At 45.7% G+C, this 15,247-nt stretch overlaps 1 protein-coding gene across 1 annotated transcript in view; it reads right to left on the bottom strand.

Annotated features, from left to right (window-relative positions):
- Positions 1–7,415: 7,415 nt before the first annotated feature.
- Positions 7,416–15,247, bottom strand: part of PDE6D (phosphodiesterase 6D) — a 44,211-nt gene continuing 36,379 nt past the window's right edge. Inside the window, exons 2-5 of the mRNA XM_024564193.4 lie at positions 11,406–11,494; positions 10,677–10,802; positions 9,864–9,969; positions 7,416–8,017 (exon numbers count right to left, since the gene is read on the bottom strand). Coding sequence (XP_024419961.1) covers positions 7,936–8,017; positions 9,864–9,969; positions 10,677–10,802; positions 11,406–11,494 — 403 coding nt within the window. The 3' untranslated portion in view covers positions 7,416–7,935. The remainder of the gene's footprint in view (positions 8,018–9,863; positions 9,970–10,676; positions 10,803–11,405; positions 11,495–15,247) is intronic.

Below are 15,247 nucleotides of genomic sequence, written 5' to 3' on the forward strand. Positions count from 1 at the left end.
GCTGTCTCAAGCCTGTTTTTTCTATTTTGGTTTCTTGAAACTTGGGGGAGAGGGCAATGAGATCGCGGATGGTTAAACTCAGCCTCTGCTCTTTCCGGGGCAGGGATTGGGTGGAAGACACACCAGTTTGGGGAGAAATGGGTGTGCCCTTTGGACAGCAGGATCCAGGCAAGGGGCCCTGGAGTTACGGGCCAACTGGGGAGCCACATGCCAGGTTGGTCTGTTGTATCAAGAACCTTTTCCTGGGATCACATCATTGAATACCAAGTGAACCTGGGTGCCCTGGAAGGTGTCTGCAGCCACTGGCACTGGAGGAACAAGTCTGGTGTGTGGCTCCGTTCCGTGGATGCAGCCTCCCAGCGGGCCAGCAGGCTTCCCCCCCCCCCCCCCCCACAGGCCTCCCAGGATTAGCTCAGCTATGGAGTAGCGCCCCCTGGTGGTTGTATGAGGCACTGTCCCTTAGCTACTTTGCAGGGCAATGATGCACCATTGCCCTCTTTAAGTTCAGACCTGCTGGAGAAACAAGTACCTGTGTTAGTCTGGCAGCCCGCCCCTGCCCCTTGAGCATTGTTAGAGCTGATAGGTGGGCTGTTTTGACTAACTGGAGGAAGTGTGACCTCAAGCTCTGGCCCTCAAGGAGAGGTGATGGTTTGAGCCCACTAAACTTTGGGGTCCGCAGGTGAGCTCTATTGGCAAAATCCCCCCTGCAATCATCCATCGTCCAAAAGGGCTGACAGCCCAGCTGTGGTAGTTTGGGGAATGGGCTGGTTTCGAGGTGGAGAGGTTACAGGACTCACGGCAGGAGGTGGAAAGTGTGGATACTGCTCTCATCTGGTGCCACGGCCTGGGTGGCCCTGGGCCTCCCTTGTCTCCTGAATAGTCTTAAATCTGGTGTCACTGTTCCAAGTGAGATACATGGGTGCAAGGAAAGTGGGAGTGGGGGGGTCAGGCACTCAACCTGGAGCTGTGAATTTGTAGAGGTGGTTGTGGGTAAAGAAGGGGGCAAGAAACCATGCAAACTCCCTACCACCCTGCCCCACAACACTGGCCATGTGGGAGGTTCCTTTTCTCACCTCGACTGCGGTGGCCACGCACTGCCTTATCACAAGAAAGCCCCTGGACCTCAGCCCCTCATGGTGGGGTATTTCATCCACACTTACCCCTGTGGGGTGAGGGGCAAATGTTATAAATGGGAGGCATCCATCTATACTGCTCCTTAAGAACACCGTCCTGGACCACAGACCAGGGAATCTGACAGCAGGGGAGGGCTTCCCTGAGGAGGCCCCCTTGAAGCTGAGATTGGAAGGGCCCTGAGGATGAAAGGAGATGGGAAGGGCCGTGGGGAAGGAGCCGGATGTGCGCAGGCTGCATGCCCGAGGGAGCAGAAGGTTCAGGGTGTGTGGGCAAAGGGGCGGACTGGGCAAGCACAGGCTGTGGGCCAGTTACAGTGGTAGGATTGGGAAGCCAGGGAGGGATTTTAAGCAGGAAAAGCTCCCTGGAAAGCAGTGAAGTGACATCTGAAGAGGCCAGGGGGGCCTGGGTTAAGGGGAGATGCTGGGAGAGACGTGGGCACATTTAAGACACCACATAGGATAAAGCATCGAGACTCAGGGATTGATTGGATGTTGGAGGATACCCCAGGCTCTGGCCTCAGCCCTTGGGCACAAGAAGGAGCTGTTTACCACAGGGGTGGGGCCGGAAGTGAAGGTCTGGAGCTGCATCGTGGTCTGGCTGCATTTGCAGTAGACTGTAGGAGGCTGTTGGGTGCACAGGTCTGGAAAGCAGGAGAGGCCTAGGTGGCACCAGAGTAATGGAGGCCGAGGCGTGGATAAAGCGAGCCAGGGTGAGGGTGAAGCTGGGCACTGCCCCTCCCAGGAAATGAAACATCTGAGACCAGGACCCCCTCTTGCTCTGCCCACCCTGTGCCTCACCTTCCTCCCTCACCAGCCACATCAGCCTCCTTGCGTCCACCACAAACTTGGGCCTCCCTTAGGGCCTTTGCACTTGATCTTCCTACCACAGGGATGTCTTGACTCCCAGACTTCTCATGGCTCGCTCCATGTTAGGTTTCAGTGCTAATGTTATCTTCCCATTTGCCTTTCCCAGGACCCCCGTCTAAGAAGCCATTCCCCAGTGCTCACCCTTGCCCCCAGAACAATTCTCACAATGTGAGCTTATAGTTACCTGCTCGCGTGCGTCTTTCCTGTCCCCTACTGAGGTCAAGGGCCCCTTCTGATTTACCACGTCTGTCTGCACGTGCTAAGTATTCTGTCCATTCCATTCATTTTTATGTTCATTCATTAGTTCACACATGTACTGATGCTCTTTCTGAGCCAGATGCTGTTACAGGTTCCAGAGATACAGAAAACAGCTAGAGAGACAAGGCCCCTTGTCCTGACCCGGCTGGTGGGACACCATGCGCAGCCCATTCCACACCTGTCTCCGCCACTTTTGTGGTTCCTGCCAGATGCCTGTATTCTGGGAAGGTCTCGCCCTTCACAGGGTCTAAAGCTTAGCTGTCCTCACTGGGCTGCTTAGGCCCCAGAACACCTGTCCCCCATTGAGCTGTCCCCAAACTGCTGCCAGGGTCAGGGTTAGGTCAAGGCTTTGATAGGAGAAACCCTCTGACCCTGTGTGCCCACCTTACACCCCTGCACAGGCTGGGCAGCTGGCTTCTCAAGGCAAGACTGGCCAGCTGCTCTCTGTGCTGTTGCCCAGGGCAGCACAGTCTTGCGGATGTTCCCAAGGCCTAGGGCCCAGGGGGTACCCTAACATAGAAGGGGACTAGGAAGGCCATATAACAGACAACACCTGGAGCTGGGATCTGGTCCAACCCGCCCTGCTCAGAACTACAATCCCTTTAGAAAAGAGAGAAGCAGCCCCATGTAGACCAGACATGGCAGTTAATATGGGGCAAGTAGCTATACCTTGCTGAGCCCTAATCTTCCTATGCACAATGAGAACAATAGCATGAGGCAAGAGTTGGGGCCTGGCACTGTCTCTCTTGGGGTCCCATGTCTGCATTGAGCTCCCTGCACCCTTTGTCCCAGCTATGATCCCTCATTCCACCAAAAGTTTGGCCTGGAACAGCCCTTGCTCGCTTCAGTAGAACCTACTTTTCTCTAGTTCTGACCTGGTACACAATTGACCACTGCCTGGGGGCCTGTCCTCAAGGTCCAGGGTCGCCTCCATCCTCTTTACTCCCAAAGTCCCTTCCAAGTGCTTTAAGGACAGGCACCCAAGGAGCCCAAGTTGGAAGATTCATGAGAGATGGGTGCCCTCTGGTGGCCACAGAGGAGCTGCAGGGGGCTCTCCTGGGTTCTGCTCAGTGCAGGAGAATCCTTTAGTGGGTCCCCGCCCAGCGTCAGCCTCAGCTACCACTACGCCCCACAAGACCATCCTCCCTCTCTGTTGCTGGAACTGCAGTAAACATGACAGTCAGTGGTCATTTCCCAAGCCTTCCCTCTGGGAAGCTGATGGCCCAATCCAAGGCCCTGGTCCTTCTTTCCTTGGGACGGCCGAGGCCTCCCCAGAGCTGAGGCCAGAGTGGGCTCCGCCAGGGTCACTGGCCATTCCTGGGTCTTTCCCCCAGGGCTCTTCTTACTTAGCTCCATTCAATTGCTTGGTGTGCACAGCATCCTCCTTGGGCAGGCCCACCTCTGTCATCTCTGGACCCTGTGGTGGGACTCCTCACAGCCTTGGCATCAAATGGATCCCCATATTAGGTGGGTGGGCTTTTTGTTAATTTCCTGCTATGCTTTGGGGTCTGCCAAAATCACAAACATGGGCATTTTTATTAAATATTTTATTTATTTATTTTTAGAGAGAGGAGCAGGGAGAGAGAGAGAAACATCAATGTGTGAGAGATACAGGCCTCTCGCTTGACCCCACTTGGGGAGGCATGTGCCCTAACTGGGAATCAAACCAGCGACCTCTTGGTTCACAGACTGGCGCTCAGTCCACTGAGCTACACCACCCAGAGCAAACATGCGCATTTTTTAGATGTGGCATTCCCAGTGGCCAGAGGCCAAGGAGGTGCCTGTGGCCAGAGGCAATGTCTTCCTCAGCAAGTGATTGTGCACCTCCTCCCAAATCCACACTGAGGTTCCAGAATGCTGTGCCACGGCGGTGCCTGGGAAGTCTGAGGATCATTATGGTCATAACACCAATTCAGTATCATAAAAACTCTACTTTTAAGTGAATGTAAACTCTCCAAGAAAAACTGGTTCTGACCTTAGCCTAATTGTACCACATGAATTGTAGCTTGTTGCTGAATATCAGCCAATTAAAAGTTGGCAGACATCTACAGGAAGAGATGATTTGCCTTCCAATCCTTACCCAGGGCAGGGCCCCGAGTAAACGATATGTAAAGTCAACAATGTACCACGAAAGAAAATAAATGGCCATTATCAATCTCTGTAGTAACATAAAACAGTAAAATAAACCCCAAGTTCTCTACCTAGTTGGAACTGACTGACCATGTACAGCACCATCACATAGGGGTGCCCTGTGCACCATAAGATATCCGGATAGCACACTGTTTGGCTCAAATGCACATACATTAGCCCCAAATGAAAGTAATAATTATAATACAAGTTAAAAATTCATGTGACAATAATTTTGCTTATCCTTTTATAATGGAGAAGAGCTACTTGGGGGATGATTTGAATGAATCAAGTCACTTAAAAAGCCATTCTAAGATACCAAAGTAAATGTCTCTTTTCTTTGAATATATTTCCTTTAATAAGCACAAGAATTCAAAAGTATTCTGTGGAACCAAGAGCTGCTGAGAGTTCAGAAGTGGGTGGTCAGTACTTGTCTGTTGTGGCCAGAGACGGTGATGCATGTTTCTAAGCCTCTGAAAGGTGTACTTTAAAACTAATAGCTTACTGGAGGTCCCTAAATGTTCTTTGTTCACTATATCCTTAGTGTCTCTGTAATTTTTTCAGTTGCTAATTATTTAGGTAAAAATAAATAATAATTCCCTTCATTAACTAGTTACGTCCAAGTGCCTAAGTATTTATGTCCTAACAGTGACAGCCATGTTATTTTTTGGGGAAAAAAGCCATCTAAATTGAGAGAAAATATATTTTTATCTCATTTATAATCACAATGACCTGCTAATGGGGGGTGTGCCTCTGGGCACAGCACAGTTGCTCAAACCTTGGGATCAGACTGGACACCACCACCCTCATTTCCTGTTCACACTCATGTTTGAAAGGTACTTGCTTCTTATCACCAAGACCTTCAAAAACCTGGTTCCCCAAAGATACCTCACCAAAAATAATGTAGTGTATTTTACTGTTGAAATTGAGCCCTGGCTGGTGTGGCTCAGTGGATTGGGTGCCAGCCTGCAAAGCAAAGGGTTGCCAGTAGTTCCCAGTCAGGGCACACGCCTGGGTTGCCGGCCAGGTCCCCAGTTGGGGGTGCACGAGAGGCAACCACACACTGATGTTTCTCTCCCTCTCTTTCTCCCTCCCTTCCCCTCTAAAAATAGATAAATAAAATCTTTTTAAAAATTGAACTATTTTGAGCTAATAGTTTAAGCAGTGTGAGACAGTTGTCCCGTGTCACTGTATTTCCTTTGAAAACTGTAAGATTCCACAGCCCCCGTCAAGTTAGCTGCAGTCTTGGGGTGCCTTGGTGTAAAGTTTGGGAACCACATGTATTCTCCAGAGCTCTGCTTCTCCCTCCACTCCACTCCACCCCAGTTTATTCAAAGCTAGAGTCAAAGCCGCTTAGTTTCAGACCAGATAAAAGCACCAGAAAGAACTAAGCCAGAGGATGTCTTTGCTCTGAAGACCATTTTTACAGGGCATTTTGAAAGCCACAAAAACAATGACCAGGTCGCTAAGACAAAAGTTCTAAAAATAAACTTGATCATACAGAGGCCTTGGCCATCACATGTGCATCTTGGGGCTCTCTCTGGTTGTGAAGGACAAATCAGAAGGGGAGGGACTGCGAAGGGGGCAGTGGGGACAGAGGACGGGGCGGGGACATGTTTATGAAACTAAGTCAATACTGTATTGTGGGGCAGCTCATCCTTCTCCCCTTTCTGAAATTCTCATCTCTCCGACACGCCTGGGCAGATGTTTCCATCCACACCTTGCACCCAAGGCTGGGGGGTGAAGGATAGCAAGGACATCACCTTTGTCCTGCTTCCTCCTCCTTTCTCCTCTCTGTCCTACACCAGGTTGCAAGGGGCAGGCCTTTCCTATCATATCCTGAGTTCTTTCAAGTGTACACACTTAGTTCATGCTTTACAAATTTTTTTTTTAATGTATTGATTTGAGGGAGTAGAGAGAGACAGAGAAAGATCGATCTGTTGTTCCACTTTTGACACATTCATTGGTTGATTCTTGCATGTGCCCTGACGGAGGATCGAACCTGCAACCTTGGTGTATCAGAATGACACTCTATAAACAGCTGAGCTATCCAGCCAAGGCCTGGTTCTTGCTTTCTTGATGAGAGTTTAAAACATTTAAAACATCTTTTCTTTCTAGTAGAGCCTGGATTTCCAGTCTGTTGGCTTGCTGGGGACTGGTCAACCCTGCTTCGGTGGTCAAAAGCTGAACGCTGACATCTGTCTGACTCTTCACCTGCTCCCTCCAGACTGATGCTGCCACTGCCCCGCCCTGTTCTCTACGGTGCGCCATACGGTTACTTGGAAATTATCTGCTTGCTGTCTCCTCTTGTTAGAATCTAATAGTAGGGACTTCATTCATCTTGTCCAGGAAACATCTCCTGTCCTCTGGCATTGAGCCTTACTACTGTGGAAACCAAAGAACTTTTAATTGTCGTATTTTGTAAAGGACAGTGAAGGCTACTTGCCTCTTGCCTCAGAGGCAAGTTCCTAAAAAACAAAGGATCCTTTAAAATTTTTTCTCTTACCTCAGACTTGAAAGCACTGCAGACATAATCACTTCTCTCCCAAACAGGCCTCTGCTGGCTGTGGTTTTTGAAGCCTCTCAGCAACCCAGCCCCTCCCAGGAGCTTCCCCAGGTTCTCCAGTCAACTTCTGGGAGAGCTTTCCTTCATGTTATAACTTATTCTGTCACTTAGGAATAAGAGTCTCTACCAGCTTAGAATGTCTACACTTTCTGGAAACCTCTTAAACAAATGAGCATTATAAAGAAATGGAAAGAGTCAAAAACAGCAACAAACCAACAGATAAAGAATGTGTGTATGTTGTTAAAGAGACCGCTAAATGTCATGTCTGAAAGACAAGGGTGAGGTCATAGGTTGTGTTCAGTACATTTTATATTCTTGGAAAGCAAGCACTGAGGCACTCAGGAACCGCAAGATCTGTCAGCCGATCTGATCTCCGGAGTAAAAGAGTTGTGAGCCTGATAAACGTCTTTTTCTCATCATGGAGCCAGGTTCATGGTCCAGAGAAAGGAGAGATGAAAGCAGTACCAAGTTAAAGACTGTAGGAATATTTTAATTCATATGTTTCAATTCATTACATAATAATATCACAGTCTATTTTACAAGTTAAATGTATGAGAATGTATGAAATAGAAACGGTAGGAAAAGACTAAACGTGGGTCAAGAACATGAATTTTCCAAAGCCAGGGGCCAGAGGAAGAAGCTATGTCTCCTGCAGGACCCAAGGAGGAGGCCGGGAAGGTGACAGGAAGAGCATCGGCTCCTGTGTGTGTTTGTCCCGTGTTTACCCTGGGATAGAGTCGAGGCTCGCCCTCTGCCCTGGTCTGAGGTGGGAAGTTAAGTCTGGTCAACGAAGATGGCAGCTTGAGGGAAGAAAGCCATCTGGTTACCTACACAGAGCTGGTCCCCTGGTGGCCGCAGGTAGGTTTTGTCGCAGAGGGAATTAGGGGTGGAAGTGTCAAAATTAAATGTGTGGAGGAAAAAAGTAAACAGTTTCCTCCTTCCCCCCCAAAACCCAAATTCTTGAAATGCACACACATTCTTCTCTCAAACGTAGAACAGTCTCACTCTGGATGTGCTTACAAGAAGATCGTCGTCAAAAAACTTTGTCTCTATGATAACATTCCCACTATAAGTAGAAGAGAAGGCAAGAGTGCTGTGTTACACGACAGATTTCATTTCCACCAAATGGTTTCAATCTGGGCCCATGGACATACACCCACCTAGAACCTTGGCTTGGGGACATTAAAATCTGTGTCTATTATGTGGTTAGAAGCCTAATGTGACATTTAACTTATGTGACTAGGTTTGTCTTCCTTGAGTTCAGAAGTCAGAAGAGAGAGCACGTCTTAATCCTTGGTACACTTAAGGTCCTTAGTAGAGTGCTCTGCACCCAGCAGTGCTTATAAATATGAATATGAATATGAATATGAATATAAGACTGACTTTCTGACGAACATAAAAACCTGCGGACCGCAGGGGTGGAATTCTTCCCTACAACACTGCTGTTCTCCTCACTTTGGGCAACAGCACTCTGCTCTTCTTTTGGGGAACCACCCATCTCCAGGCCATGGGTCAGTCAAGTGGCCCCTACCTCACCTGGCAAAGGGGTGGACACAGGATGTAATATGGGCCAATCAGACTCTCTTCCCTAAGCAGGATTCTTCCCTACGGCTGCTCCTTGCGGAAACCATCCACAGATTCCTGCCACCTGCATCTTTCGAGCTGCCCAGAGCTCAGCCCTTTCACCTCTGGCATGTTAGCCAGGGTCAGTTTCTATGGCATGCAATCAAAGAACCCCAAACGATACACCTGTATTGGGCAGAGTAGAATTTCATTTTTCTTAGTGGATATCTCAGTGTTTCAAAACCAAACCATTTTTGAACCGAGTTAAGGGCAACAGAGGTACTGTCTTTGGGTTCTAAACACTAATATGTGACTTCAATAACCTCAATTATGTTATCATAGACTTACTGGTTTAATATCTAAAAGAAACCAGGCCTGGCCAAGGAGTCAAATTAAGCCTAATAAAATATAAAAGATGCCTTCGACATACTACACTGTACTTTCCCAGAGTAATTAATAGCCAGCAGATACATTTTTGCTGGTAATTAATTTAAAAATAGGTAAGTAAGGAATTCAAGAGCTGAATGGTTTATAGAATATAAAACACTATTGTAATTAAAAATCTACTAAAGATTTATAAATAATCTCTATTTAGAAATTCAGTGTGGCTTTCATAAAGGACCTGTTTAGAGAGATGATTTAACATTACACAATGATCTGTGTGAATAAGTCATTACTAGGCACTATTACTAAAACTTTTGAAAGACTAGTATCTTTTCCTGAGAGAAAATGGGTGGGCCAGTTATTGACAGTGTTTTTGGACAAACGACAAACTAATAATTCTTTGAGCTAGAAGTGCTGCTATTAAAATGATAAGCTAGTTTCTGAAAAACTATAACCAAATATTATCCTCTAAAACAGAATTAGGACTTTGCCAGATTCTGTTAGAGGCTGTTTAAACAAAGTACAGAGTACCAGAAGTTTGGTAATCAGGAAAGGAAGGAAATTAGCATGGATTTAATACATTTAATATGCCAGTTTCCTTCCACGTCATCTCACTTTATTCTCACTACACCTCTGTGACACAGTGATTAATTCTATGTTTAGAGAGGAGAAAAATAAGGCCCAGAGAGGTAAAGTAGATTGTCTGAAATTGCACAGCTAGTCAGGGTTAATCAGGAATTTTAGTCTAAAGGCCTACACTAAAGTTTTATATCCCTTCCATTCTATCACACTTTTTCATGTGACAGAAACCAGTTGCCGGTAAACTCGGATACCCCAGGGTACTCTTTTACCCTCATTTTCAATGTAGGTTGCCTGCCTGCCTGCTGCACGGGACCACGAGTCCCCCCTGCCTGGAATGCCTGCTTCTAGAAACACTCCCCAGTCCCTGCGGCCTGCTCACTCACGTTAGCACGCTGGCGGGCATCATCTGGGACTCAGGCGCTGCCTCTATCAGGGACTGCCAGGTGTTTGTGGAATTAGGGATCACAAAGCCAAACTCGAAGAACCATTCTGAGGGAAGAAGGAGAAGCAGGTCAGTGGGCATCCCAGACGGTGTCTCTGGGCTCCTTGTTCCCCTCCTTTAAAGCGAGCCTCTTTTTACCCTGAGAACCACCAATGAAGCCATCAGAAACCTCCCAGGGCAGAGGCATGAAAACGGACCCCTTTGAGCTTGTCCTCTGAGCCACACCAGAGGCCTGTTTCCTATGCTCTGGGCTCTAACAGACAAGGGCCAGTGGGCTCGTAGAGTATAAGCGAAGTTTTCTGAGAAGGCTGGATATAAATTATAAACAGAAATACAGAATAGGCCTTTTCACTTGGAATTTGAGCTCTAGGACACATATGTGCACTCTTACACTTAACGGTGAAAACTCACTGCCAAGTGGCCTTGCACTCACATCTGTACGAGACCATGGAGAGCACTGTGCCAGGCTCCAATCAGCAGCTTCCTTGTGTCCATGTTACAACATCACGTCAGTGACAAAGCAGGCACCAACCCCAGGCCCACAGTGTCAGAAACCCTTTTGTTGGGCTCAAAGCCCCTGGTAGTGACAACTTTGTTTCTGTTTGTTCTCACTGGGGTCCCCGATCTTGCAGGGTGTAGGACTCTTGTCACAAACTGAGCTTCAAAATAAATGTTATCACAACAGTGCTTTATAGTTCACTGGTCTTGCCTTTTGCCCCTGTCACCCTAAGCCTGGATTTCAGGCATGGAATACCTTCTAGGCATTGCCCTTTGAAGTAAACTTTTTGTTCCAGGCGGAATTTTTCCATTTGCTCTGCTGAAGAGAAGTTCAATTCTCGAGATACAGCCTTGCACTTGAGAATTTTCTTGGGAACACGGGCTGGTAAAGAAAAAGAAATAATGAAGCCAGTCTATAAATGAAAAACCACATGACTATGGTGCTTCAAGTTTCTGGAAGCTGATTTAGAGAACCCATCATCTACATTAAATTTCAGAGAATGCCTCAGTCACAAAATTACACTTTTTAATTAAAGAAGTCTTCAATTGGTCACGTGTATGTGACTGAAAGATCTTCAAGGAACATCCGCTTTAGTGCATGTGAGGGCCTTACCTAGCTAGCCAATCTCATCAGGAAAGGGGCTGAATGGGCACCTTCCCCCTTCTCTGTTGTATTGGTTTTAACCCCTTAGTTTTTCTTTTATTTCAGGGAGATAAAAATGCAAATTTTATTTGGGAAAAAGAAGTTGAGATCTTTGTTTGTATCTTTGGGTATATTCTACTACTAAAATTTTAAACACAAAGTGGGTTTGGGAAAGTGGGAGATAGAAACTTAAGGAACTAGAAATCTTAGTAACATGTGGGTTAACGTGCTGTGCCGCCAGGGCTCACCCTCTTGTTAGGTTTTCATTAATTTACCTCCCTGAAGCTTAGGCCCTGCCCCCCAAACATCACAGCCCTGGGCAGACACAGGGCTGAGGAGTACCTTCATGTTCCACTCCAGGGACGGACAGGTCTTCTGTTCCTTGCCAGAGTATCTTCCCTGTCTCAGCATCCCGAAGGTTCATCCAATTTCTGATCAGATATGTTGAGGAAAGTAAGACACTGAAAGTGACTCCTACTTTGTCTTTCACTTAACTGCAAGTGCCATGTAAGCAAATAAGAATGTAGGAGAGTCCATAAGACATTGAAAGGAAGAAGCATAAAACCCAGAGGAAATATTTTTATCTACAACATAAGAACCCAAGGCCTGTACACATCTAGAAAGAGGTAGAAAATGACCAGTGCAAATTTAAATTTTCCAACAGAATATGACCAGCTTAGATAAAAGACCTAAAGCAATAGGTATGAGAAGCATCCCAGAAAATGATTCAGGCAGATCACTATACAGTGAAGATCACAGTCTATAAGTTTTACTTGCAAGTCCAGAGCTCTCAAGTAGCTTTTCAGTGGCCTGCTCTTAAATATGAGAAGATAGCCAAGGATCACCAGGAACTCAAGAAAGCATTTACTATGACAGACAGACACAAAACAAAGAGGAAAAAGCAACGTAAAGGATAAAAGAGACTACAGAGGAAGATACAAATTTTTAAAAGGAGCATTAAAAACAAGCAAGCAAAACAACCACAGATAACCTTTATAGACACTAAAAATCATATACAGCCCTGGCCGGTGTGGCTCAGTGGACTGAGCGCTGGCCTGTAACCAAAGGGTTGCCAGTTGGATTCCTAGTCTGGGACACATGCCTGGGTTGCAGGCCGGGTGCCCAGTAGGGGGTGCATGAGAGGCAACCACACATTGATGTTTCTCCCTCCCTTCCCTTCTGTCTAAAAATAAAATCCTTAAACAAATAAAAAATAAAAAATTTATATACAATTGAATTTTGTATCATTTTGGTGATTTTCTCTGACTCAAGATTACAACTTTTGAGGCTGGTCAATTGATAATTTCTTTCAATCAGAAAACACCTTCTAATATAAGTAATTATATTTTCTAGCTTCTGTATTGTTCATCATACAGTAAAGGAGTCAATAACACCAATTAAAAAAAAGAATGCTCAGAGAACAAAAAAGAAGTCTAGAAAATATACCTTTTGGTAGCAGAACCAATCAATTCAAAGCAAAGGTTGGAAAACAAAGTTGAAGAACTATTTCAGAAAGAAAAAGACCGCAAGGATAGGAAGCAGGACATTAAAGATACAAAAAGTGGACATTAATCCAAGAGGCTGACATCTAACTAATAGAAGTTTGAGAAGGAACAGACAAAAACAAAGAGAAGAAGTCATCAATCAATCAGTTCAAGAAAATTTCCCAGATTTAAAAGGGTTGAGCAAGTGTCCAAGTCACACTGTTGTGAACTTGCAGAATGTCAAGGTTAAAGAGAAGCTTCCCGAGAGGAAACAAATTGTCACATAAACAGTCAAAATCAGAATGGGAGAAAAAAATTTAGAGTGAAATAGATTTTTCAACGGGAACTTTGGAGGATAGAAAAAAATGGAGCAGTGCCTTTGAAATTCTCAGGGAACTGATTCCCAAAACTTAAAAGAAAAAAAAATTACTTTCTTAAGAAACCAAGGATAATATGCTCCTTCAAAAATGACAAGGAATAGGCCAGAAGGGAGAGAGAGAAAGCCCGAACAACCAACGACTGGCAAAGAAAAGAGACCTACAGCAAGACACAGGTGACAGTGTCCTCGGAGTGACGGTGAAGGAGACCCCAGAGTTAACACCTCTTTAGCAGGCCTGGAGGGCAACTGGGGGTCCAGGCACCAGCACGTCAGAATGCTCTGGGATTTTTCTCTTAAGATGAAATTCATAGAATGTATTTCTATGGAAAGTAGAATTATACAATTAGGGGAGATGTGGGGATTACATTAATGAGAAGTATAGAAAACCTAAATAAAAAAACCAAGAAAATTATTAACATCAGGGACAAAACAAGCAAAGGTGGTACAGGAAGTGAGCAGTAATCACAGCAGACTGCGTGGCTTCACTGCAAACGGGTGGACAGAGTCAGAGTAACAGAAACACAGACTGCAGAGCCAGTACAACCACCCTGGGGGCTGGAGGAAGAAGAGTGTGCATGTGTGGTCAGGTGTAAAGTGTTGAGAGAGAATAAAACTACTTTCCATAGTGGCAGGTCAGTAAATAATGCCTAAAACAAAAACATTAAGACAGTGTCAGAGTGTGCTATTAAGAAATATCAAGATAAACACCAAGTAAATCAGCTAGAAAGAACTGAAAATAATTTTCTCTGGGGAGTAGAAAACAGGAGTGGGAGGACATGCTTTTCATCAGAAACTGGGTGGAACAATGTACACGCCCAACTTTGATAAAAATAGAGATTTAATTGAAAAAGACCCAAGTTTTATTGCTTATTTAAAAAAAAACAATGGACATATCATTAAAGGAAAATTAATATTAACTATGCATGGAGGCTTAGTATGAGAAAGAGGGTTAGCATTTGTGAAGAGACTGAGCTTCAGATAAATAGTTGATATAGCTTGTGTCTTTTTTTTTTGGCAAACAAACCCTCTTCCCAACAGCACCCTGCAGCCTCCACTCCCCAATGGGAGGCAGTGACTGCTTTGCACTATAGCAGCTAGAAGATCCAGAACCTTCTTCCCTGGCCCTGGTACAGCTGGATGGAGGCAAGCACATGACCTAGAGTTGGACACCTGGGTTCCTAGTTCTGGGGCCCTGAAACTAGTCACACAGAACTTGAGGAAAAGTCAGTGGTTCTTCAGGGTGGGGCAGCAGCTAGTGCCACACTGATCTTTCCCGCAGTGTGGCCATGGCTGCAGGCCCTGGTCTTCCACTGCCATGTCAGTTTTCAAACCCAGGAGAGCCTTCGAGCCTTTCCCATTGTTTGGGCAGCTTGCAGTGGAGAACCCTGAACAACAGAGTTTTTTAGAATTATCATCTGTGCAATGGTACTGCACGTAAACCTCTGGAGAGATTCTTTTTACTTTTTGCTGCTATATAAGAAAAGTCACAGAAGATAACCAAAGGTTATCCAGTAGAGTGCCTACAGGGTGGTGGGTACTCTAGCTTCCTGTGCCCTCAACCTGCTGGTGTGCCCCTGCGCAAACCGCCCACTGCTCTGAAGTCGTGCTGGCTGTGTTACTCAGCCTGGTTTGTGCAACCCTAACAAACCCTCCTCCTGTGCTCGTTATATTGCCAGGTACTGCTGCTCTTCTGCACCTAGGTGGTTTTCTCTCCTCTGCTTCATATTTCTAAACTCCACTTTAAAAAAAATAAAACTAAATTCAAAAGCAAGTCAAAAGTATACATACTTGCTTAGGTCATGTCTTAGAATTCTAATTACTACAAATATACTTACCCATCCTGGGGTCTGCATGTTAAGAGAAAGCTTCCCCAACTGGAGAAATAAAACAACAGATACTACTGCTTTAGCAAGGCTACTTTGAGCTCAGATCTAAACAGAATGGCCTTAGACATTTAAACCCAAGCTTTTCAGAAGACACAATATTCATTCAACCTCCTCGGTAGATGCTTTTCACTCTCTTTACAGATGTCTTTAATATACCAATACAGCCACAATGGACACCAGACTTTCTTAAACAGCAAAACTAAACAAAACTAAAATTACTTCTGAAGTTCCAGGCTCACATTCAAGTGGGGCATTCTAGCAAAACTACTGTGATAAAAGCCTTGGAGAGGCTCCCCTCACAAAGCAACAGCTGGATTAGACACAGCAGCTTCCAGAAAACCATTGCTGCCACTGGCCCAGGTCAGAGAGAAAAGCCTCAATAAATAATTCAGAATTAGAGAAATAAAAACACAGCTCCATCCAATGATGATGGGA

Source organism: Desmodus rotundus, chromosome 2 (assembly GCF_022682495.2).
Source record: "Desmodus rotundus isolate HL8 chromosome 2, HLdesRot8A.1, whole genome shotgun sequence".
NCBI lineage: Eukaryota > Metazoa > Chordata > Mammalia > Chiroptera > Phyllostomidae > Desmodus > Desmodus rotundus.